The sequence below is a fragment of the Dermacentor albipictus genome, chromosome 1 (assembly GCF_038994185.2).
Source record: "Dermacentor albipictus isolate Rhodes 1998 colony chromosome 1, USDA_Dalb.pri_finalv2, whole genome shotgun sequence".
Taxonomy (NCBI): Eukaryota; Metazoa; Arthropoda; class Arachnida; order Ixodida; family Ixodidae; genus Dermacentor; species Dermacentor albipictus.
Genome location: NC_091821.1, coordinates 213,863,103 through 213,886,148, shown reverse-complemented (window position 1 = coordinate 213,886,148; position 23,046 = coordinate 213,863,103). Strand labels below are relative to the sequence as shown.

General features: G+C 46.8%; 1 protein-coding gene across 7 annotated transcripts in view; it reads right to left on the bottom strand.

Annotated features, from left to right (window-relative positions):
• LOC135900084 (puratrophin-1-like) overlaps positions 1-23,046 on the bottom strand; it is a 716,878-nt gene that overhangs the window by 118,481 nt on the left and 575,351 nt on the right. For all 7 annotated transcript variants that reach the window (XM_070530832.1, XM_070530837.1, XM_070530833.1 and 4 more), the window contains 5 exons: positions 19,723-19,822; positions 18,270-18,362; positions 17,034-17,150; positions 15,408-15,655; positions 12,795-12,933 (listed from right to left, as the gene is read on the bottom strand). In XM_070530832.1, coding sequence (XP_070386933.1) covers positions 12,795-12,933; positions 15,408-15,655; positions 17,034-17,150; positions 18,270-18,362; positions 19,723-19,822 — 697 coding nt within the window. The remainder of the gene's footprint in view (positions 1-12,794; positions 12,934-15,407; positions 15,656-17,033; positions 17,151-18,269; positions 18,363-19,722; positions 19,823-23,046) is intronic.

Genomic DNA, 23,046 nt, shown 5'->3' with positions numbered 1-23,046 from the left:
AATGAGCGTTGTCACGCTATAGATCTAGCTTCACGCGTATACCGCGCTTAACACTTTCACAAAGCGCACGAGCGTGGCGTCGCACAAATATGCAAACGCTTCTGCGTTGGAAACGGGACGCACGAAAAAGAAGAAAGCAAGACGCAAGAAAGAAGCGAAAAAAGAAAAGAAACGAGCATGGCAGATCAACTCCAGAGGCTATAGTTGTCCTATTTCGGAGAGCCTGAGCTGTCAAAGCCGGGATTCTCGATCACTGAAGCGAGCGCCGAAAGTACATTTCAAGGTCCTTGTCGTCATTGACAGCCGCACTTTGGACGATCAGGGGTCTGCTTTTGTCGAGTGAACTAAAAGAAACGAAGATGCCCGCTCAATCGCACTTCTTCTTTGGCTTGACACATGCCGCCAGTGCGAGAGCAGTAGAGACTCTACGAGACACTGCAAGCTCGGTGACCTGACTGTAATTGGGCGGGGAGGTTCGAAGATACAACTACTTGTTTTAGTGGTGCTTAGACGATTCCTAAAAGTTAAAAAGAAGTGAAAAAATTCAATAAATATGGAAGGGGGGGTGCAAGTATTCCTTATATGAATGCATATCCCACGACAGTTTTCAATAGCCGCCCACTGCAAGCGTAAAATAAGTTGTGCGCGGCACGAGAGGACTGATGATGCTTCTCACTTGGCGCGCCAACTTTTTATTTCGCATGCAAGTGCGACCCTTAGTCAACAATCCGCATGGTTCACTGAAAGCACAGCAACATTATGTATTATTTCTATTATTACCGTATTACTCTGACAGCAGTTAAGCGATAGAAACTGGGTTTGCGGTGTCCGTCTTTCACCTTCGTGAAGCTTGGTGAATTTTCACCTTGGCGAAGAAAAACGAAAATTTTCCCGTAATGGGGATAGAACTCGCAACCCTGCGATAATGTGCAGTTGGGAGCTGGAAGCGTCAACCGCTGAGCTATAGCACGTCTTTCTTTTCGTTTTAACACACGGATAACATAAAAGCGAGGATTATGTACTATACAGAGCAAACAATATCGCTACACACTCACTTAGAACTCGGTTAAACACATGCATACGTACAAGTGCATCCTGAGTCTGGTTGCAGTTAACACATAAAGACTTCGTACTTAAGCTGCAGTTACCCGTGTCTCTTGAACAGCACTGGAATTACTTGCATTTTTTTTTCTCGAAAGTTTGTCCAACGGCATAAGCTATGAACTATGTAAATGTAGGCCGGTTTCGGATATGTATATCAATATTTCTCGATGGCTGGTCCCATAGAACCAAGAACCGTAGTTCAGTGGTCTCGTGGGATGAAGGCCCACTGTTTGCAGGCATTTACTTTACGATCTGCATAGGTAAACAGAGCATTTCAACTCTCATCATTCGTTGTCTTGAAGATATATTAGTAAACTAAGGTCCCTTCACGCACTATTGATAATAAAATAGTGATAATTTCACTGTTTATTCCGCACCTGCACGTACACTAGACGAACGTCAAACGTTGAGCAGATGCGTTACGCCGTGTTAGCCTATATTATTGTGTTCTAAAACGCCTACATTATTTAAACTCCCCTCGACAATTTGAGCGACTTTGCAGCAAAATGTAGCGATAATTTAGCGACATCTTTGTCTCATTGTAGCGACACACTAAAAAAAAAAGGAGAGAGAGAGATAGAAAGGAAACGTTTGTAACACTGGGCGCGATGTCAACTTTCCTTTTTTAGCGTCAGTCAGGAGAATATTTTAAAAGAATACAGCATCAATATATATATACATATGTATACAGTCAATGGAACAGTGTTCTATGTTCCACCGGCACGTGGACACATGTCGGCGGTTTCTTAACCATAATACAAACCAACTTTTCGAAGTTAACCATCTTTTAACAGGAAGTGTTTCAGAGTGCAAGTTTAAGGAAAAAAAGTTTCTGCTGCCAGAGATACACATTCTGCTGACTAGCCTAAGTACATCGCGGTAACGCCGACCAAAGTAAAGGGCGTCATACAAAAGACGGAAAATGTCCGACCCAACCTGTGTAGTGGAAATCACTTTTCGAATCGCAACGAAAATAAAATGCCAGGTGCTTTTTTATAAGCTGTACACTTAAAAAGAACTGTCATATTTAGACCCCTGCCACTTTTGCTGATAGGCTACTACGCGGCTATGTAGGCAGACTTGAGCAGGAAGAAAATGTTTAACTATTATTTTGCTAATTTAAACACGCTAATCAACTTTCTTTAATTACTCATTTTATTAATTAGGGCACATGTTGTGCTAGCCAAATTGAAGCCGAGGAGTAGACAAGTCTGCTCAACAGAACTCGTAAGAATAGTAATATGCGACCTTAAGATGTGCTACGAAATACACTGGCTTATCATTTGACAGTTTCCCAAAGCGAGCATCTTACAGTTCTTGGCGATTCTAACTGGTACGCCGAGTCATCTTTTAGCAGATTTCCAGCAGGCTTTGGGCTATATTACTCACGCAAGCCGCATCCATTACTATTCCCGATTATTTCTAGTACTACCTGTGCGTACCTCTCCCAAACATTCAACTTTGGAGAGTAGAGGCCCCTTCGAATTAGGCAATAAGTTGACCAGCTCTGCACGCAACCAATAGGAGAAAATTGGTGTTCGTGGCCTTGTCACACTGGACGACCAACAGCTGTTTAAGAATGTGTTATCTGGGCGAAAGAGTAGATGTCATTATGGAAATTATAAATTTGGCCTCCGCACGACCCGCCGCACCAACATATGCGGAAATATCAATAGTGATGCAATTCAGCAGGGTGCCCGGCTGTTATCCCCATTAGGAACTTACAGCTCAGGCCATAAGTATTGGAGCAGAAGTTAAAATGGAATTGAGTCTTTATGGCTATACCACGAAGCGTACCCGCCAAAGAGAGCCCACGCACAAAACTATCATATACGGAAGCATTAAAGAAAAGACATTGCCACGAAATATGAGAGCACGAAGGCATGGCAATATACAAAAGAAAAAAGAAAACAACTCGGCTGCATATCTTGGCCAACGCTGTCGCTCAGTTTCGTTGCCAAGGCTGTCCCACTGGGCAGCATCGTTGTTATTGCCAAAGCTGAAATGTGTGAAAGGATGACTAGTGCTTATTCGCTCCACGCGATGTGTTTCCCAACAGCCAGACAAGACATCCTCCAACCGTTGGCTCGCGTGATGTGCTGCCAAACATCCTGTCTCACTGCAAAACGACTTTTGCAACAGCAGTGGTGTCTTCAGTGTGACAGCGTCGGCAACAAAAGCCAGCAACAGCATTCGCCAATACGTACGGCTGCGTTATTTTCTTGGCATTTCGTTAGTATTATGCGTCCCGAAGCCATATCCAGCGACATTAGGTACTTTTTTTTTCAATGGCACGCCTTGCAGTGCCCTGCTCTAGTCTGTCTCGGTAAAATGTTATTGTTCTTTTTTTGGTGGTGCTCCTCGCGAGCGCCAGCCGAAAAGCCGCCCAATGCACTGAAAAGATACTTCCACTGTGATGCTTACAGCATCTTTTCGATAATTCAGAAAAATGCAACTACGACGCTGCAGTAATCTAGACGTGCTGGGTCGTATTGGCAGAGCGTGTTGATTTGTCACCACCCTTGATGAGAAGACACAAAATCCAACGACCCTCGTGAAAAGCAGCGTTTGGGGCCCGCGCGTTGTTGGTTAACCAGTGCGAATGGGTCCTTAGCAATGTAGGTGATGACGAACACGTTGGTCAATTGTTGCATAACGTGCTCTGCAGTGTGGATAGTCCTCAAGAGGTCTGTTGTATTTCACCACTGCGTTTCTCTAAGCATGCTAGAAGGCGCGTTTTCCCCCCAAATTAAAGATTAATGTGTCATGGGAAATACTAAGGTCACCTACTTCCTTTTATGTCAACTGTTATAATGTTCAAGCGCTTTCACTTTAGATGAGAGTAGCAACGCTGACAGAGTCACCTCAATGCGCTGAGAAAGAGGTATGTATATATAAATATAATGCATAAATCCTTGCTCTGTTCCACGAACGCCAGTCGTCAAATCGCAAGAGCTGGCAAAAGGAGAGGAAGTCGAAGGGGATAACTTATACGGTGTCATCTACTTCCGGTTTGCCCTGGGTGGAGCAGTATATGCTTGTAAATGAAGGCATGTCAGGGTGGAGTAATGCGCCACCCCACCAAAGAGAGTAATAATGAACTACGTGCCTCGATATTGCCTGAAGCACCGGATATGCGCCGAAACGAGTGTTTCCTGTTCATCCGTTTGCCCCTTCTTGCGCGGCACGCTTTCATCAGAAGACAACGGAGGCCACTGCGCTTCAAGGGTCATATGTGGATTTTTAACAGTAATCTGCTTGCCAACATGTATCTATACAAAAGTGCGAGGCTTAGCGTTGAAGCGCTTAACTTTGGTTACGCAAAGCGAGGTCCTACTGCCCCCACGAAGAGAGTGAGAAGACGGGCCATACATCTTCTCCCAATGTGTACTGGGGCGCCGCGTGCAGTGCCTTCGTTGTGCAATTACGAAATGGCGCAGCCGTCCTCAGGCATTCGTACCCAGCCCAGAAGCACTAGCTGCGAGGCAGAAGGGCGTGGCTGACGGCGGTAGGGCCATGTACTGCGTTGCAACGTCCGTACCTAAACTTAGAAACAGCGTATCAAGCGGGGCTATATACGAGCCTGAGCCAAACAGCGAGCACCAATAGGGATCAGTGTTGTGCTCCCTTTGACGACGGGCCTCGTTAAGCGGCATAGGATACAGCCCGCGCGCTCACCCGTCCATAATTTCGCACAATGGGCCTGGTCGCTACACGGCGCAAGGCCAGGGGCTGCGGTGCCGCCCACAGTAGGGAGCTTTGTGCTTCACTCAGGGTAATGGAAACTACGTCGACGCGTTCGCTAGTAGTGCGAAGAGAAAACTGAGCGCAAATATGTATAGCGAACTAAGGTCTTGGGTGCCCTGCTCGCCTTACTGAAGGGCTTTCAAGGGATACAAGAGCAATGACCGAGAAAATCCACGACAAAGTGTTATACCTACATCAAATTTTCATGGCGTCTAGCAAATGGTGTGTCTAGTTGTAACAACTCGATTTTTAGCGCATTTTCTACAAGGACATGCACGACGACATTTAATACCGCAATAACTACACAGGGGTCAAGCTTCTGTCACATATTATGAACATCCTCGAAAAGTGCTGTACAGAATATCCACCGCGGTCTATGTGCAACGGGCTCTACCTTAAGGTTGGTGCCAACATTGCTGTACACCCGCGTACGTATCGGGCGAAACGAAGAAACTGAAAAAAACAATAAACAGCGCTGACAACAGACCGTGACGCTCCTTAATTCTTCAATGCCAGATCATTAGACGCGAAAGGAGTCGGGAAAAGACGGGTGTTGCCGCCGCCGCGCAAGCAGCGTCTTCCCAGGGATGCAAATGAGTGCCGAAGCTTCTGCAGTGGCGCGGCCCGTCCGGCAGCTGTCTGGGACGCCGTCGCCTGCAAACTAGTCCACGAGTCATCGCGCTCGCTTTTTCCGAGTGGGCCACGTGCGCTGCCATCTATCAGGCTGTCGACGCACCAGGTCAACCTCGAACGAGCCGCGCGTGCTGCTATGCTTGCTCGGCACTGCTCGAGACGTTCCCGAAAGAAGCAGAAAAAAGAAAACGAAGGCAAACGGTGGACCCTTTCCTTCTCTGCCCAGGTGCTAAAGAGCTCGTTTGCCCCGAGAGTGAACATGAGCCCCGCATTTAGCAACGATAGTTTTGCCAGATACGCAGCTTCCTTATTTTTGCATGACCTTGCTTTCGCCAGGCGCGCGTGGGGGAAGGGGTATTCGTTTCTTGGGTGCGTATACAACTAATGGACTAGAGTGAAAATGCGGCGATAATTTTACTTCCTGTACCGAGTGCGAGAGAGAGGAAGAGATAGATTTGCAGCGCGCGAGAACACAATCTACTTAGGCTTTTGCGAATCGAGCTATAGCTTGAAAGAATGCGCGGACTCGATCAAACACGACTGCGAGGGAATGTTGTTGGCTACATGCTAAGACATTTTAATGAGGTTAACGCCAAAGTATGGAGGCCAAGAACGAACGTAAAGGTAAGCAGTGAACACCAATGGAGTGTCTCGTAACTGGTGCAATGTATAACCAACCGATGGTAACAAACAGAAGCACTGTAGCTGACCCAAATCCCAGTAACAGATGACCAGTAGCAGAAGGGAGCGCTTAGGTTGCAATAAAGCTTGTGTTTACAAGAACTGCACCACGTGGGGTTCCTTAACGTGCACCTAAATCTAATTACAGGGGTGTTTTCGTATTTGGCGAAAACACCCATGTTCTTAGATTTAGATGCCCGTTAAAGAACCCCAGGTGGTCCAAATTTCCGGAGTCCCCCACCACGGCGTGCCTCATAATCAGAAAGTGGTTTTGGCACGTAAAAACAAACAGACAAACACAACAAAAATGTCGCTATCGTCTTCTAGAAAGCATGCCAAGAGGAGTAGGAGGAGCAGGAGTGTTGCCTGCCGCAGTAGGACCTGGGCTTGCAAAAGTTGCCGGAAATTGCTTCGCCCGTGCGCCACTTATCAAGTGCCACAGAGTTTACAATGCCCGTCACCAGAAAGCAAGGAAACGGGACCAGGTAAACAAAGCCGAAGTTCAAGCGAACAACCGAACGCGGAGTAGTGAAAGTAAAGCTAAACGAAGATGACCTTGGCGTATGTGAGTAGTATACAGAACGAACGAGACCGCTCTACTGCTTGTTGCGCACCTCTTGAGATAATAAATAATGCTCGAGAAAAAAAAAATAACGCTCACTTCGTACGCACGTTTACAGAAATATGCCGCCGAGGGGAAGCGTTCCGTATATCTCTCTGGACGAAAGCTCGTTTTAGAGCGTTTGTCATGGTTATATTCCATGCTTAACTGTTTCCTTAGTAATGTTCAGGGTAGTAGATGTACTTTGTGCTGGGGCTGCTGCTTCGTCTAAGGGAATACCGTACGCGTAGCGACAGTGTGACTATTTTCTTCATAAGTGAAATAAATCAGCAGGAAGCCGATTGCTTCCAAACGCCTCCATCTGGACCCTCAGTTGAACCCTAGATACCAATTCTTACTATTTTTTACATGCACATACAGATAACTTTCATTACGACGAACACGGTTAAGCCGAATTCTCGCATATAACGAACAACACAGGAAGAGTTGTTTGGTTTTCCATAGACTCAGTGGCAAAAAAAAAAGATACGCTTAAGACGAACCACCTCAGACATACCCTTCGTTTAAGACGAACATTCGGAGTGAACACCACCGCTACCGATTCTGGAGGCTAGGGTGCCTCGAAGCGCCGTACCCCAGCGGCGCACATTGCCCTTGGACAGAGGCGGTGACGCACAAGCGTATGGGTGCTGTAGTGCCCAGGAAGCTAACGGCCCTCGGTGCGCCTAGACGCCTACACTGTCCGCACTGCGGATCGCATTCAAGGCAGGGCTTGCGCGGCCGCGCCATACGAAGCTGCCGTCAGAATAGAACGCCCCCTTGTAAGCATTCGCTTACTGGCTAAATTAACAGGCATATGGACACATCGAACTCGATTGTCGCGGACGTTCTCTGTCAAAATGTTGCCGTGAGGAATCGCGACAGCAGCAGCAAGCAAAGTGACCTTTTTGCTGCATATCGCTTCAACGCAAACTGAGCGGTGAGAATACAGCGTACGCAAAGCTACGAGCCATCGGCCCACCTAGACTGTGCCCCCTAAGCAGATCGCCTTCACGGCCGATGTACAACACCCCCTCCCTCCCTTCCACCGGTGCCATGCGCGCGACAGAAAACGGCGCGCCTTCTCCCTCCTTTCCTCCCTTACGCGCGCGAGATTGAGCCGCGATCGTCGGCCCCTCCTCGCATTCTTTCACTTGCACATACAGCATACTGCGCGCGGCGGCGTTGTTATCGCACTTGGACTTCACACGGAACGCATCACGACGACACTAACGGCGACGAAGAAAATGCGCCTGGCGTGTCGATATAATTGATATCGCAATAAAAGGCAATTATCGCGTAATTTACTTCGTTCACGAACGCAAACTGCGGAACACCGGAGACGCTGCCGGTCGCGCCACTACTATTATTTTTGGCGTCAGGCGCGTGGTGCCGCATGGCCGAGATTTAGCGTTACAGATGGTAGCAACAACCCGCACGAGAAACGATAAACGCAAGAAAGGGACCAAAAAAAAAGAAAAAAGAAAAAGAGCGTAAGACGGATGCGGCCCCGTAAGGCACCTGATCGTTCTACCGGATTCGGGACGGCCCTCCGCCTGCGCCGCTTTATCGCGTCCTCTCAGGACCTCGGCAGCCACCGCCGCGGCCGCTGCAGAAATAAGGGTTGAAAGAGCTACGCTGTTAAAGAAGTCGAAAGGAAAGTGTGACGAGACAGACTCGTCGAGGCGATAGGGCCAGATGTGAGCGGGAGGGAGGGGGGCAGCTTAACCATGGCGCACCGGGGAACAACGCTGGCAGGCGCGCCCACTTCAAAGGGGCACCGCCGCGCACCAGGCACGTCCTGACCGCGAGGGGAGTGGCGGAGAGAAGCGGAAAGGCAGTAATTAAACCGCGGCTCGAGAAACACTTCGGATAGACGGGAGGAGAGAAAAGACAGGAAAACGGCCTCCTCGTTTTGGTTTCAGTGGGCGCCCGGTTTCTTGGCCCAATGATTTCCCATCCAAAGTGCACAACGAAAGCACTTAGGGTAAGCAAAAACGAGCAAGGAGCTACCGCGGGTGAAGAAAAGCGTGACAGAAAACTCGGCGAATGAAAAGATAGAAGGCCCGAAGCGTGCTTGCGAAAAAAAAAAAAGAAAAAGAAAAGCGCCGTGCGCAAACTCTGGCAAAATGAGGAAACGGTTCTTCCGTGTAGGGACGGCTTGCGCCGAAAGGAAATCTGTCACTTTCCGCGCTCGAATGTGCACAGAGGGTCCCTCCAGTACACTTGTCCGAACAGATGATTCGCAAGGATAGACATCACAGTTTGTTTGGCCTGACTGTTTCTGATCTTAATATCTCTCTCATTGAGCAGACGCTGATGACTATTTTTACTACAGTCAAATGCCGCGACGAAAAGAGTGTTTCTGGTAATATTGCGAAGACACACTGTTAGTCTGGTACAGACCAGAACAAGTCATAGGATCCAAAGTTAGCGGAATACGAAGTTAACTAGCGTTTCGAAAAAGAGCTAAGACAAATTTTCCTTCTTTACGCATTTTTAGTTTTCGCTTTCCTTTTCAAACAGATGTAAGACTGAGGAATTCTCTCATCAGACAACCACTGAACCATGTTTCGTGACATATTGCATCTAAATGAAAAATTTAAGCCCTAGAAGATGACTGCCGCTTAATTTACTTTCAGGCAGGGATATATGCTATAAAATCTTTCTATTTTTTAATAAAATCGACTGAAATCGCAAAATCAAAGTTGCAAGTTCGAAACGTCCTTGCACCATTACAAGAAAGTGACATAGGTATTCTCAAAACCAATTCTGAATAAAAGGGGGCGAATCTGACTCAACACTTTCACTTTCCGCCATAGTGGTATTTTGTGAACACAACTTTTACAAAACTCGCGTAACAGAGGTGACAAATAGGTAGAAACTGTAACATTATATGCTGATTTTACCTATTTTAACCTACGATATCGCTTACAGAACTCTGAGGACCACCTTTGTTTCACAGTTATAAATGTGATGGCTAAATCTTATGATATTTTGGTCACTTTGTATAAAATACCTCAGGATCTAACTCAACATTCTGCGACCATAACTCGCTAGAATTTGGTTAGAGGCTTTGTATGCAAGAAAACGTCAGTGGTCACCTGTATTACAGACAGATATTCTAAGTTTCACGCGCATTTTGCATGGGGAAATCTGAGTTGGGCCTAATCAGCAGGAAATCATGGCGCGACTACGTCCATGCGTTTGTATGTTATGGTTGAATTATGTTTTAGCAGAAATTTAAGCGCAACTTTGAATCCCAAAGTTTAAAGAATGCGAGACCTCTTTTCTCCACGTCAAGTCGATATAAGTTGACGTACGCAAAACGTGTAAGGCCTCGATGCAGTGAAAGCCACGCAAGATCCAAGAATGCCAGCCGATTGTCTGTGTTGACTTTCTTGAGCAGCGAGCGGAATTCAAACTCATACAGTAAAAGTCTTCGCAGCCGACCACGCCAAACGCCCTGTCCATATGCTCATATAACGACCTGGCCTGACAGCCTGTTTGTATTCCCGCGGCAACAGGAGGCCACCCGAAGTTTCTTTTTCTGTGTTCGGTGGGCGGCAGCTTTTCATGTAGCAAGCTCGCGTTGCTTCTTCTATAAGACTCGCGCAGAGGACAACTCCGTTTGCGTTCCGCACGTGCGTGCTGTACAGGCGCAAACAACAGAGTCGCACACCTGTGGCGAAACACCGAGAGCTCGCAAGCGTACGGTTGCGTGTGTTAGCTCATCGAAAGCACAGAGTCGCCGATGGTGGACTCATGACTGGCACCGCGGCCGCGCCGCGTTGTGGCGCACCGGGCCTCCCACCGAGCCGCCGGGAGGCGGCGGGTGAGCACACATTCCAGGAGCGGCTGGCCGCAACACCAGAGGGCACGGCGGTTGGGGAGCGTGAAGCAACAGAGCCGCTGAGGAAGCTCCCCGAAGGCCCGACGAGACAGGAGCGGCCGCTAAAAAGCGACTGCGCCCCGCTGGGGCCGACCAACGAACGAGGTCGGGCAAGCGTTCTCGAGACAATGGAGAAATCGGCGCGAGCGAACGGCCACCACCCACGTGACTCTCTCGGAGCTGCAGAGAGATCACGTGACTCTCAGCATCCCCCGTCGGAGCGATCCATTAGCCCGGATTCACCGGAGAAGCGCGGCAGCCCTTTTGGGTTTTCTACCAAGGGAGACCAACCAGCCCACGCTGCCAGCCGGGCCCCTTAAACAATGGGCTCATCGAAGAGAACACCACCACTATGCGAGCGTGCACGCGCGCGCGCCGGTGGCATAATTTGGCGGTGGTTTCGCTTACGCAACACAGCAACGCACCAGCATGATGTCAGCAACCACCCTCTCGGTCGATTTCCTTTCTGCTTCCAGCCCAACCTCGGACATGCCGCGCGTGCATAAAAAGAAAGCGCGGCACCGGCCAGGCTGCCGGGGCGTCGTTACGCCGATTCCTTCAGCAAAGCGGCTCTTCCTCTGCACGTCTATTTTTTGCTTCTGTTCTTGCTTTTCCGGCTGCGATTTATTTTGGAAACGTGGAGAACACTTTCTTTGTCCTAAGCGTGAAAGTTCGTTGCTACAACGTACGCTTGGCCGTTGTGCTATTATTGCGATAGCAATTATATGGACACTCCAGGCGAATTTATGCCGTCGCCGTGATGTCCTGTATAAAATCCAAGGGCGATAACACCGTTGCCTAGCACCGTATCCTGTATGTGCGAGTGAAAACAGGCGAGGGGAGCCGATGATAGCAGCTTAATCTGGCGCGCGCGAGGGAAGAAGGCAGACAGCAAACGCGCCGTCTTCCGTCGCGCGAAAGGCCGGGGGAGAGGGATGGCAGGGAGGGGCGGCGGCGTTGGGGTCCGGCATCAAATGCATATTTCGCGACCGAGCGCAAGGGGAACTCACGATCGAGGCTCATAGCCTTAACGTGCTAAACCAGTATAGCCTCTGGCACCCCAAAAAGTGGTTTGAAATGTGTCGGGAAGTGATTTATACGTCATGACACGTGATGGGCAGCTGTGTCATGAAACAGCTGACAAGGCAACTTTAGTGACAGTGCCGAAGTCGCGCCCGCCAATGTATGAAAATTTGCGACGTTAGTGCTACAGGGGGCATTCGCCAATGGCGTGCGAACCTCCTCGGGCCTCTGTGACGCCAGCCAGCCTGTGCGACTGAAGAGACAGGCGATGAGAAACATGAAACACGGCCAAAAAGAAAACCACAGTCGCTTGCGAAGGGACACGCCGTCTCACCTGTCGGGACGTATAGACTGAGCCCTGTGAACATCGCGACAGCCGCGGTCCCACACTTGAAACAGTAGTCGCGACCAGCGGCATCTGTTGTCGTCGCGTCAACGCGCTCGCAGCCAGTGTCAGATCACAAAACAACAGCGGCAGCGGCCAGACCGACCATCAACGGCCGGCGGCTGTAAAATGAGAACTGAGCAGGGCTTCCATGCGTGCTGCACGGTTTGGGTTCGGTACAGCTCCACTGCTCTTGGAAGCAAGAAACGCAGCGAGCGATTTTGGTTTCTGTAAAATGAACTTACTAAGCATGTTCAAGCATGATAAACAACGTATAAGCCAAAGCCATGACGCCGTCACCCAATCGCGTGGCGTAATTCCGGAAGAGTTCCTTACTGCGTAAGTCTCTAATGAGACAAGTATAGGTCTGGGCCATTATATGTGTCACCCGACATGCCTGAGCGCCAAGCGAGCCAGGCGGAAGTCTCGCATCACTCTCACGCAGCATCTCACGAACGCGGACCCGTACTCGACCAGGCGACGCAAGGGACGCGTTCTAATAACTGTATTAACACCGTGCCTGGCTGGGACTTATCTTACAACCGTAATCGTTAATTTGCCAGAAACCTCAGTGTTCTAAATCGGGACTGACATGACTAGAAAATCTGCTACTACACTTGATACTGCGCAAACTTTCCTTTCGTCTTACGGTGAAGGAGGTCGATACCTACTGCCGACGACAATTTGAAGACCGGCGTATAGGAAAATAAAAAGCGTCATAAACTCACTTGACTAGATTCTTCTTCGAAGGTCCTCACGAGCATGCATTCTTGGAGACGCTGAAGCCTCTTGTCCGCGAGCTTGGTCAGCTTCGCCATGGCGCGCTTTAGCTCGTTGTACAGGAGACCACTCTTCTCCAAGGCATCCCTAAAGGTTGAAGATAATGATAAAGGATTATGACTCGCCCTCAAACGACAACGGTGACAATAACAACAACGTTCCGACCCGACAGAAGAGTGTACTCCACGCTGGAAAATACTGGAAGTACGCAAATGGTTTTGCGTCGATATCGTTTTCAGCAAATTACGTTAAAGAAGTAAGCAAAAAAACTATCAAGGAATTAACTAGCGGTACAAAGAAGCTGTCGCCGCTTTATTCAAGGTCATTTTGCAACTCTAAGTCTACAGCTGGCCCATGACAGGCGCAGTAGCTGTGGGCTCTGAATACCGACGACCTGGGGTCCTTTGATTCAAGCAAAGGCAGGATAAGTTGGGGTTAATGCGAGCAACCTACAGCCCAACTTTAGGTGTATTCACCGAGACATCTATGAGCAGCACAATGTGTAGTGTCAAGGCACACGGTTTATGTTGCACGCAATTTCTTTTTCTTTCCTTATTTTCTTAGTTGGCTCTCTTGTACGATTGTGCAGTTATACTGACTTGCTTCCTTAATGAATTATTCAACGAGACAGGTAAAAGGTACCCACTAGAGTCTTGTGAAACGCCAAGAGGACGTCCTAATGGTGTGATCTTTGAAAGTATTTAGTTGTTGAAAGACTTTTTGAGAGCGTGCGAAAATAATTGAAAATAAACTTCGAATTATTCCGCAACGTGAGCGACAACGTTGCAGATTCTCACTCCTCGCATTCCCAAAAGGAAGTTTCCAAACCCGCCCAGTCGCTATTCGCAGCTAGTGCACTTGAATATATGAACTGCCATAATCCTCCGACATTTCAGGCATTTGGTTGAAAGCGTGAAAAGGGAAAATAATAAAAATGAAGTACTGCGAAATAACGTAATGGTTGAGGATCTTGTTCCATAGTGTAGAGAGAGATAGAGAGAGAGAGAGAGAAGGCAGGGAGGTTAACCAGAGGCGAGTTTCCGGTTCCATACTGCAGCTGTGTTAAAGCGCTACGATCTCCTTACGTTGATTAGCGCCAGAGCTTAATTATTAAACAAGGAAAAAAGATCGATATACACGGGACGACCGCAATATACAATGTCTTAGTTTCAATCTTGCCCAACGTATACCAGAGATTGGAGTTTTAAATTTGTTCGGACAGCCTCTACCAAAAGATCGAAAGCCACTCCACGAGTGACAAGATCTGTCCTTGCGACTCCTACAGCACTCCTAGCTCTACGCTATTCGAGAATGCGATGAGAACTGCGTCCCTCAGTCTCTGGACCACCAAGAATTTCATGCGAGACCCAGTACACGTTCCTCAACCGATTCCGGCAACGTATGCCGGGGTTTTTAAAAACACTTGGAAAAAGGCTATTTGCGACTGGTCGGGCGCCTACCGTCAAGAATGCGCTCAACGTATCAGTTGTCCAAGCAGATGCTGATCTTAAATGCCCAAAAGTTCGTGATTTGCGGCACATAACCTCCGTGTTTCTTTCAAGCCACTCATCCCATAATTAAAAGTCTGTAAATGTTGTCAGTCGGTACTGTTCCCGTTCTCGTGTTACTTTTCGTGCTCGTGTATAGTTTTCGTTTAAGCCTAACTTCGTTCTGTACAATCGCTTCAATTCCTGAAATAACTGTGAGGCCTAAGATCCTCTCAATGTAAAATTGGTTTGTATACGTCACCATTGTTCTAACATGCGGTTGCCCCAAACAGCCACTTTTATGGCATCATAAATGAAACATAACATTAGAATGGGAAGAGGTGAACATTATGGTGCAATCATCATGTTTGCAGGGACAAACTTTCAAGCACTCCATCTTCAACTTCTCGATTATCTACTGCTAATGTGAATTTGCTGCCAAAGAGGTATTTCCAAAATAATCGTGAAACCCATGCTTCTTTTTTTTTTCTCAGGCGGGCGTAAATTGTAGACACTGACAAAGCAGAAAAAAACTATTTTATTTAATACACACTGTACACTTGCAAATCTGTACACATGCTTAGCATGCTGTTCACGGTGACAGCGTCCATGTGTTGGATTGGAAAACCTCCTCTGCGTTTCTACACACCCAGCTCCCTGCATCCGCCGGTTCGTGTTCTAAACAACGAAATACAAAATAGCTTTCACAGTAACTTTCAAGAATGAAGGAGTTTAGGCACAATGTGAATGGCAAGCATATGACACGAGACTTGATCACACATTCATTAATCACAGCTGAATCAAAACAAGCCGCCTGCAGTTATGATGATTTTCACTTACGTGTCATCCTTCTGTGCTTTGTGGAGTTTTTATTGTTTCTCTCCCCCCCCCCCTCCCCCATTTCCTGTTCCTTTATGTAATGTCCTGGATGATTAATGGTCAATAAAAATTAAATGAAATGGAATCAATGACCTCCCAGGAGTCTTGGAGCGACAGTGTATGACTGCAAGTATCACTAACGTACGCAACCCAGAATCAAGAACGTGCAGGGGCGGACTTCGTCAGGGTGCGTACCGGTAGTCGAGATTGTGAGGCGACCGGGCACGGTACGCTTGCAGCTCCTGCAGAATGGTGTCCCCTTCTTCCTGCAGGTGGCGTAGCTGCTCATCCCGGAAAGTGTCCTGGATGTGCCGCTTCTGGGCGTCGATCAGCTGCAGCGCCAGCGCTGACGATGGTGGCACCCGACTCGTTCGCAGCTCTTGCATCACGGAGACTAGTTGCCGCCCGGACAGCCGACAGCCGGACACAAACGGCTCCAGGAACTGCGAAGAGACAGGCATCGGGTTTCGGGCTGCTGCAAGACATACTGGCTGTTGGTGGCGAAGTCCACGTTACCCTATAATACGTGCGCGCGTGATTGTGTTTGGTTTCGCGTGGAGAAAGCTTAGTGAGAGCAACATGTCTACGCGTACACTACAATCAAGTAGAATGGTGAAAAGTATCGATGGTGACCTCATTACGCGGAGTTATACATACGAACACGATACTATGATCAGAAGCAGGCGATATGGAGAAGCGTACCTTAAAGCACTCTGATGAAATGTGCATTCTCGCAACATTGCACTTTTGTTTTTCGTTTATGGCGTGAACGCGCGCGCGCGCACGCACGCACAAACACAACGCTGCCGGTTAAAAAGGCACTGTACGTATGTCCAATGACGACGCTCAACTTGAATAATAAGATAACTATGCCTGTGTGGGCGATTATAATCGGGGCCTGAAAATAGAAGAAAGGGCGTTAATATAAATTGGTAGAAAATAAAGAAATAAAAAAATCTCAGAATACTAAGTAATGCTGACATTACTGCAACAGTTTTACCTGAATATGCCGACTCTTGAAGGGAAACTCCGGCGCTTTTTTTAACCACATTAGAATATTGTCACGTTCAAATGGCACTGACAGTCCTATCACCGGTGGGCTGGTTCAATTTGCTTAGAAACCCATCAAAAATTTTAAATAACCAATAAACGAGGTACCGGAACCTAAAGGGGTAGCGCGCTGCTTCGTGTGACGTCTACGATGAGTCGACGTCAGATCCTACACCACCGTAATGTAAACAGGCAGTACACGTGGCGCTAACGCCAAAACAGAGAAAGCTGACGATGTCTTGCGACTACACGGGGAGCCTTTCCAGCTCTTTCGAACAAGACAGTAGCGATTTCAGCGACGATATGAGCGCTGAAGGAACGCTGAAGGAACGCTGAAGGACTGCACGAGGCAGCTGACGAGCCCCAAGCTCAACACGCTTTGCGCTACGGCAAGATGAAGAGAACCACCGGTCATCACGTTTGTCGAAACGATGATTGTCGGCCGTTGTCTCGCGGAAAAATAAGCCAGCTTCGTCGTTTCTGGACGAATTGGTGGTATAGACTCTGACGTCGCAAACACATTGTGACCGGTAAAACGTCATACATTCGTGGGCATGAGTCGAGAACACGCACGCACTCTTTGAAATCCATTTTCAGGAAAACTAAATGAATTGCAGTCATATCGTTTGGCGCAGATAATCATCGTGCAAAAGATAACGTGTAGTCAAATTTTTACTAATATCAGTGGACATAGAAAAATCGGCGGAGTTGCCCCTAAACTGTATTCCTTTCCTATCGAACCCTTTTTCTTTCGAACCAGGGCAGGCTTACCTTTCGGAAGCTCATCCACTCTTGGTGATCATAAGCATAGGTTCCCCCAAATTCTGGAAGCAGGTTGTCTTTGTCCACAAACTCCAGCAACTTCTCTTGAGATGTCACTGGGACAATCTGGAAAGAAGACGAAGCATCACCGTCGACTCTTCCTGAGCTGTTAAGGACGAAATTCTTGCGCTTAATAAGGGCAGGTCGAATGAATAAGTTAGTCAGATCTCATCGATGAGATTTAAGAGCCGGATTTCTAAAGCAAATGTGCGCTTTGGTATGGTCTCCGTTGGTTGGAGACATGCTGCTTATGTTGTATTATGTTGGTTGGAGACATGCTGCTTATGTTGTATTATGCGCTAATAACCCGGCACACCTTCACAATCCGCGCGTCTTACTTTAGACTGGTTTGCGCAGCTCAAACTGGCGCAATTACCCCGCCCTGTGACAAGGAAGTCCCAGAAACCATCAAACCCGAAGGTGGTCCTTTGCCACCGTGCATTTGCTATCGTTCACAGCAGCTGCTGCCTTCATCCCAGCCTGGAAAGAAAGGTGTACCGAACCAGTGACGCCCACGGTGGGTGTCACTGATGGACCATAAGTAGAAACTGAAACGCAAACAGAATGATAAGTAACCAGAACGCCTGTTCCACGTAATTGTATGAAAGTTCGAGATCAATCGCTGTGTAGTCGGTTTCTAAGTATGGAGTTGTCCCAAATGTATCTGTCTGAATCTGAATTAGGCTACTCATCTAAATTCAGCTGAACACGAATACGGAACAACGGACTGGAGTGGTTTTCGACTTGTACGCGCTTCAATTTACACTGACAGTGCAACGGAGAGCAACGCTGCCACGCTTGAGACTGGAAGGCGTGAGAAGGGCACTGTGGCAAAAGTAAAGACATACAGAAGCAGCGAACTGATCTAAACACTAAAGCTGGCACACAAATAAAGGAAGAATACAGTGTAGATGATAAGGTTATTCCATTTCCTTGACTCCGATCTAAGAATTTCTTATCCTAGATCTGTGTTAGCAAGGAAATTATGACTGGGTATCTCACTCTTCTATCTATCTATCTATCTATCTATCTATCTATCTATCTATCTATCTATCTATCTATCTATCTATCTATCTATCTATCTATCTATCTATCTATCTATCTATCTATCTATCTTACATTTAAACTTCCTGTTAATCTCGGTGATATATATCCTTTTCGCGAGCACCAAGAACGTCATTATACCTTAGCTCTTGTTTGAGACAGGAGTCCCTTGACTTCCAGAGGACCATGGGCATTCACCACAACTACGATGTCGATCGCGTTGTTGATGTTTGCCTGAAAGAGCAAGGACAAATAAATCAAGAAAGTGTCGTTTTCCTCAGTACCGCCAAGCTCGCTAGCAACTACGTGAGCATGAACAACGGATACGAGTCAAGTTATTTTGTGCGCTGAGAACTTACTTTCAACACCTCGCTTGAGCGAGGTGTTGAGAACAAGGCCAGTGATCTCGCAATGACGCTATCCTGAACTGCACAAGAAGGACACGGATCACATGACATTGACAATACAGTCCTAATGACATATGAATAAGCAGTCACACGAATGGCTGCATACGATATAATGCTATTTAAATTCCGGGGTTTTACGTGGCAAAATCACGATCTGATTAAGACGGCCGTTGTAATGGTGGATTCTGGATTGATTTTGACCACCAGTTTTTTTTTTTTAATGTGCACCCAAATATAAGTGCAAGGGCGTTTTTGCGCTTCGCCCCCATAGAAACAGCCACCGCGGTCGAGATCGAAACCGCGACATCGAGCGCAGCATGCAGCGTAACGCCACGGGGCTACGGCGGCGGTCGCTGCATACGACATATTCAGACGACGACGTAGTGTCGCACACTTCTTGTTAGCAGTTGTACGCATTAAAAAGTTCTTGACGACTGCTCATGGTTAACGAAACGCGCTTTTGTGCACATAGAGAAAAGCATTTAAGGCGTATTTGGCATTTATCACCGATGTACGTAAACCATACTTTGTTTATTACAGCATTATGATCGTTGTTTATGGGACATAAAAAACAAAATTTAGTCAAGCTGTATTCGTAAATTACCTTTCTATATAAATAAAGAAGGCGCTCTCAACGTGAGAAGATGCTTGTTAAGCAGGAAAGACGCCAAAACAAAAGACAGGTGGCGACACCGCCATGAAGTTCCCGCACCAGCTAGCCATGACGTCATGAATTTTGACGGCGTCCGCTCGGGCCTAGTTAACATTTTATTGGCAAAGATGGACCATATTGTATTCCAAACGAGCCGGACACTCCAAGTTAGGAAGTTTCGAGAACGCTTACTGCGCCACAACGGCCCAAATACGAGAAAATACTTTGAAACCAATGACCTCACACTGACGTACCAGCGCAATGGTTTCGGCGCGAAATTCATAACTTGAAAGTTCAGCCTTTATTTTCTCAAAATAAACGAAACCAGGCTATAGAAAGAATATTTTATCAGCGCAAACTTAATTAGTGTCCCTCTTTAGTGGTCGCTCTCCACCGAGAGTCCCATTAACTGGAGAACGAAAGTTGCAAGGGCAGTAAATATCTGAGTTTTGAAGAACGAACTACAAGCAATCGAACGAAGAGCCACGAAAGGAGTCGTTAAAAAAGAAAAGACAGAGGAGAGAAAGAAGCTCACCTCAAGAAGACAAAGCGCCTCGTCGAGCAGTTTCCAGAGCTGTTCGCTTGCATCAGCGGCATCGACGAGCAGAAGGAATCCACGAACACTGATTTCTTTCCTGGAAAGAAACACGATTTGGAAGAGTTATGCCTCGAGACCTCGTCCTTCACTCTTAACGACGGCAACTAGCGGGCAATAAAGCAGCTACTTCCTTATGTCGTTATCGGATTCTCGTTTTTCTGCTTCTCTAAGAAGGAGAAACGGTGTACGAGATACTTTACCGCTTTCCAAAAGATTAACTGCATGGCTCGTTTCGAAGCAGCGCTTCTTAGTGAATTAATTCCCCGTGAGTTAATTATCCGCGAGCATACAGTAAAATGAACAAACTCGCCGTCTCGGGAGGGACCGCTCCAATACTCGAATTTGGTCTGCTATTCCGACTTTTGCCACCACTTACTCCGAACATTTCGATTCTAATTTGATTGAAGCCGGAATTATACTGTTCGCGCGCCCCTGTAGTTCATAGCAGTAGTTGTTTCGGTTTTTTATCCCCAACTCCAACGCTGGTACAAAGGTTGCATTATTAACACGACTTGAGCTCCCAGAATGCTCACGGCATCGAGCTTCATAGTAAAATCAACGAGATCATTCCCCATTTCTTCTTGCGTACGTATGTAGAAGCACAAGTGCGGCGCCTACCGCGTACGTTACACAAAGAACTCTCTTTCCGTCTCTCTCTTAATTTGCTTCATAAACAGCGTAGAGTGTCGTGGGTGGAGTTCTCTACGACGACATGAATAATGTCCTTAACTTGGGGTTTCTTACATTGGTATGGCTTGTACACAGCGCTAAACGCAATAAACGTTTAGTTTCTCTTGCGGTCACATTTTGCCGATTCCCTTGCAAGATATAGCTCGTGCGAAAGTAACAACGTTTGAAAGTACTCATGCGAAACCATTACATGGCCCACTACGCGAAAATACGGCGTTGTAGTCGGCGGCGTGACCGAATTATGCAACCAAAAATGGCCGAAGGCAAAACGTAAAACCACACCAAAAAATACCTGAATTGACGTCAAATTTCTCAGGGGGGTTCTCGTAAACAAAATAAACTAATGCCTTCGCAAAAGAGTATTAAGTAAATTTTGGTCTGCGTGGGAGTCGAACCCAGACCTCCGGGATGCGAGACGAGCACGCTGCCCCGACGCCACGGCAGCTTTTTTTTTTTCTGCGACTTTTTTTATTTCCTTTTTTTACATAGCAGGTACCATGCACGGAAGCGTCTTTTCTTTACAGCTTTTCTAACACACACACGCATACACAGAGAATTGCACATCTATATAAGTATTCATCTTTGCTGCAGGCGCTTCTGCCACACCTGCCATCGCTTGCTAAACTCATCTTCGCCGCCCAGCAGCGAACTTGTATACGCAAAAGCATCACAAAAGTGCGTCCACGCAGGTTTTGCGTTTTCTAGAGCTAGGACGTAATAAGTTCGGGATCTCCAATTTGCATACAAACCTAGCAATAACAGGGTTTCAACACTAGTTGTTATTTTTGTCATCTTCCAGTGTCATATATATTACGTTATCCCCAATTTGGGTATATCTGCACGTCAAACACAACTCGTATGTTGTGCCAAAATAGTACTGCGTTTGTACAAAACAAAAATACGTGCTGCCCACGGCAGCTCCAATGTTGTGGTTGACTAAATGTTTGCCAAGTGCGTGCGTCGTTCGGCACGTGACGGTGCAGCCAATGGGTAGGAGGTGGCACCACGTCAAGAGAGCATAAAATGAGCGTATAAAATAAAAAGCATTAATGTCCGATTGAATGGCTCCGAGCGGTCCTTCGCGTTATGAACTCCTCGCGGGCAAGCACGCGCGTTGAGATGCCTTGCGCGTTTTCATTTGGACTTACCGAGGCGCAGTTAAAACGCAGGCGAGAGCTTGCGTGAACAAGAAAAGTGCAGCAAAAAAAAAAAAAAAATCACCAAAGCGACTATAATGATTTCGCATTCCCACTCGTAAGCAGTTTTAAGTGCCACTGCCGAAGTTTACCCTTTATCAATGCATTACAATTTTTATAGCTCAGGTTCATTTTTTATATGTAGGGCCCTGTAATGAAGTGTGGGTTGATGCTAGTTGGTAACGCGTGGTGACAAATTCACAGCGCACTGAGAAGTCGAGGACACAGAAAACAGCGGGACGAGTGCGCTGACTTCAAACTACTATATATAATAATATTTGGGGTTTTACGTGCCAAAACCACTTTCTGATTATGAGGCACGCCGTAGTGGAGGACTCCGGAAATTTTGACCACCTGGGGTTCTTTAACGTGCACCTAAATCTAACTACTATATATATATATATATATATATATATATATATATATATATATATATATATATATATATATATATATATATATATATATATATATATATTGAGAAACGAACGTGATATAGAGTCACATCAATAAAATAAAGAAATACTAGAAAAACCCGATATGATAGGAGCGACCACCAGCATATTTATCAACGCAGGATCTAGAATCTAGAATATTTTAATGCTACACGTGGAAGCCATATAAGCAGTAGTGACTTCTTCAATTTGTCCTTTTTTGTACTTTTGTTTGCTCTGCTTGTATAAGATGTGGTTCCTTTATCTGTTTTCTACTAGCATATTAGGGGCTTTTTGCTCTATCTTTTCTCTCTCTTTCTTTTCATTTTTATGACTACATATCGTGTTATTCTGGTAAAAAAATATTGTAGCAATTGGAAGTCAGCGCCGGTCCTGTCGTTTTCTGTGCCCTTGTCTTTCGCACACGCTGTTAATTTGCTACACACAGAAGTGTTTTCTCAAATCTACCTCTCTTACACTATACAGTATACTGTTACGGAAACACCACACTGGATTCAATACGGTGTTTAATAGACGCACTAGTTGCCATCCTCTAGCGCTTTTCCCTCACTTCTGGTTCCTCATATCCGTACTTCCTTGTTCCGTTAGAATATGTTTTAACTTCATGCAAATAACGATGGCAAGAATCCGGTCTGTTTCTTTACAACAGTTCTGCTTACAGTGATTTGGCCTCTGCTTACAGTCATTTGGCCTCTGATAGATTGAATACATTTAGAAGGGGCATGCAGACGCAGCTGCGTACATCGCAGTCATATATCAGCTCTGCTCTGTTGCACGCGCGACGCCGCCACTCGCGGGAGGATGTGCAACACGTTACTGTCACGTTACTAGTCCTTGTCCTTCGCGCTGTATGTCGTTTTTTATCACGTTACTGTATGTGCTGGCCGCCTATATTCTGATGGCCACAATGAATCACCTCG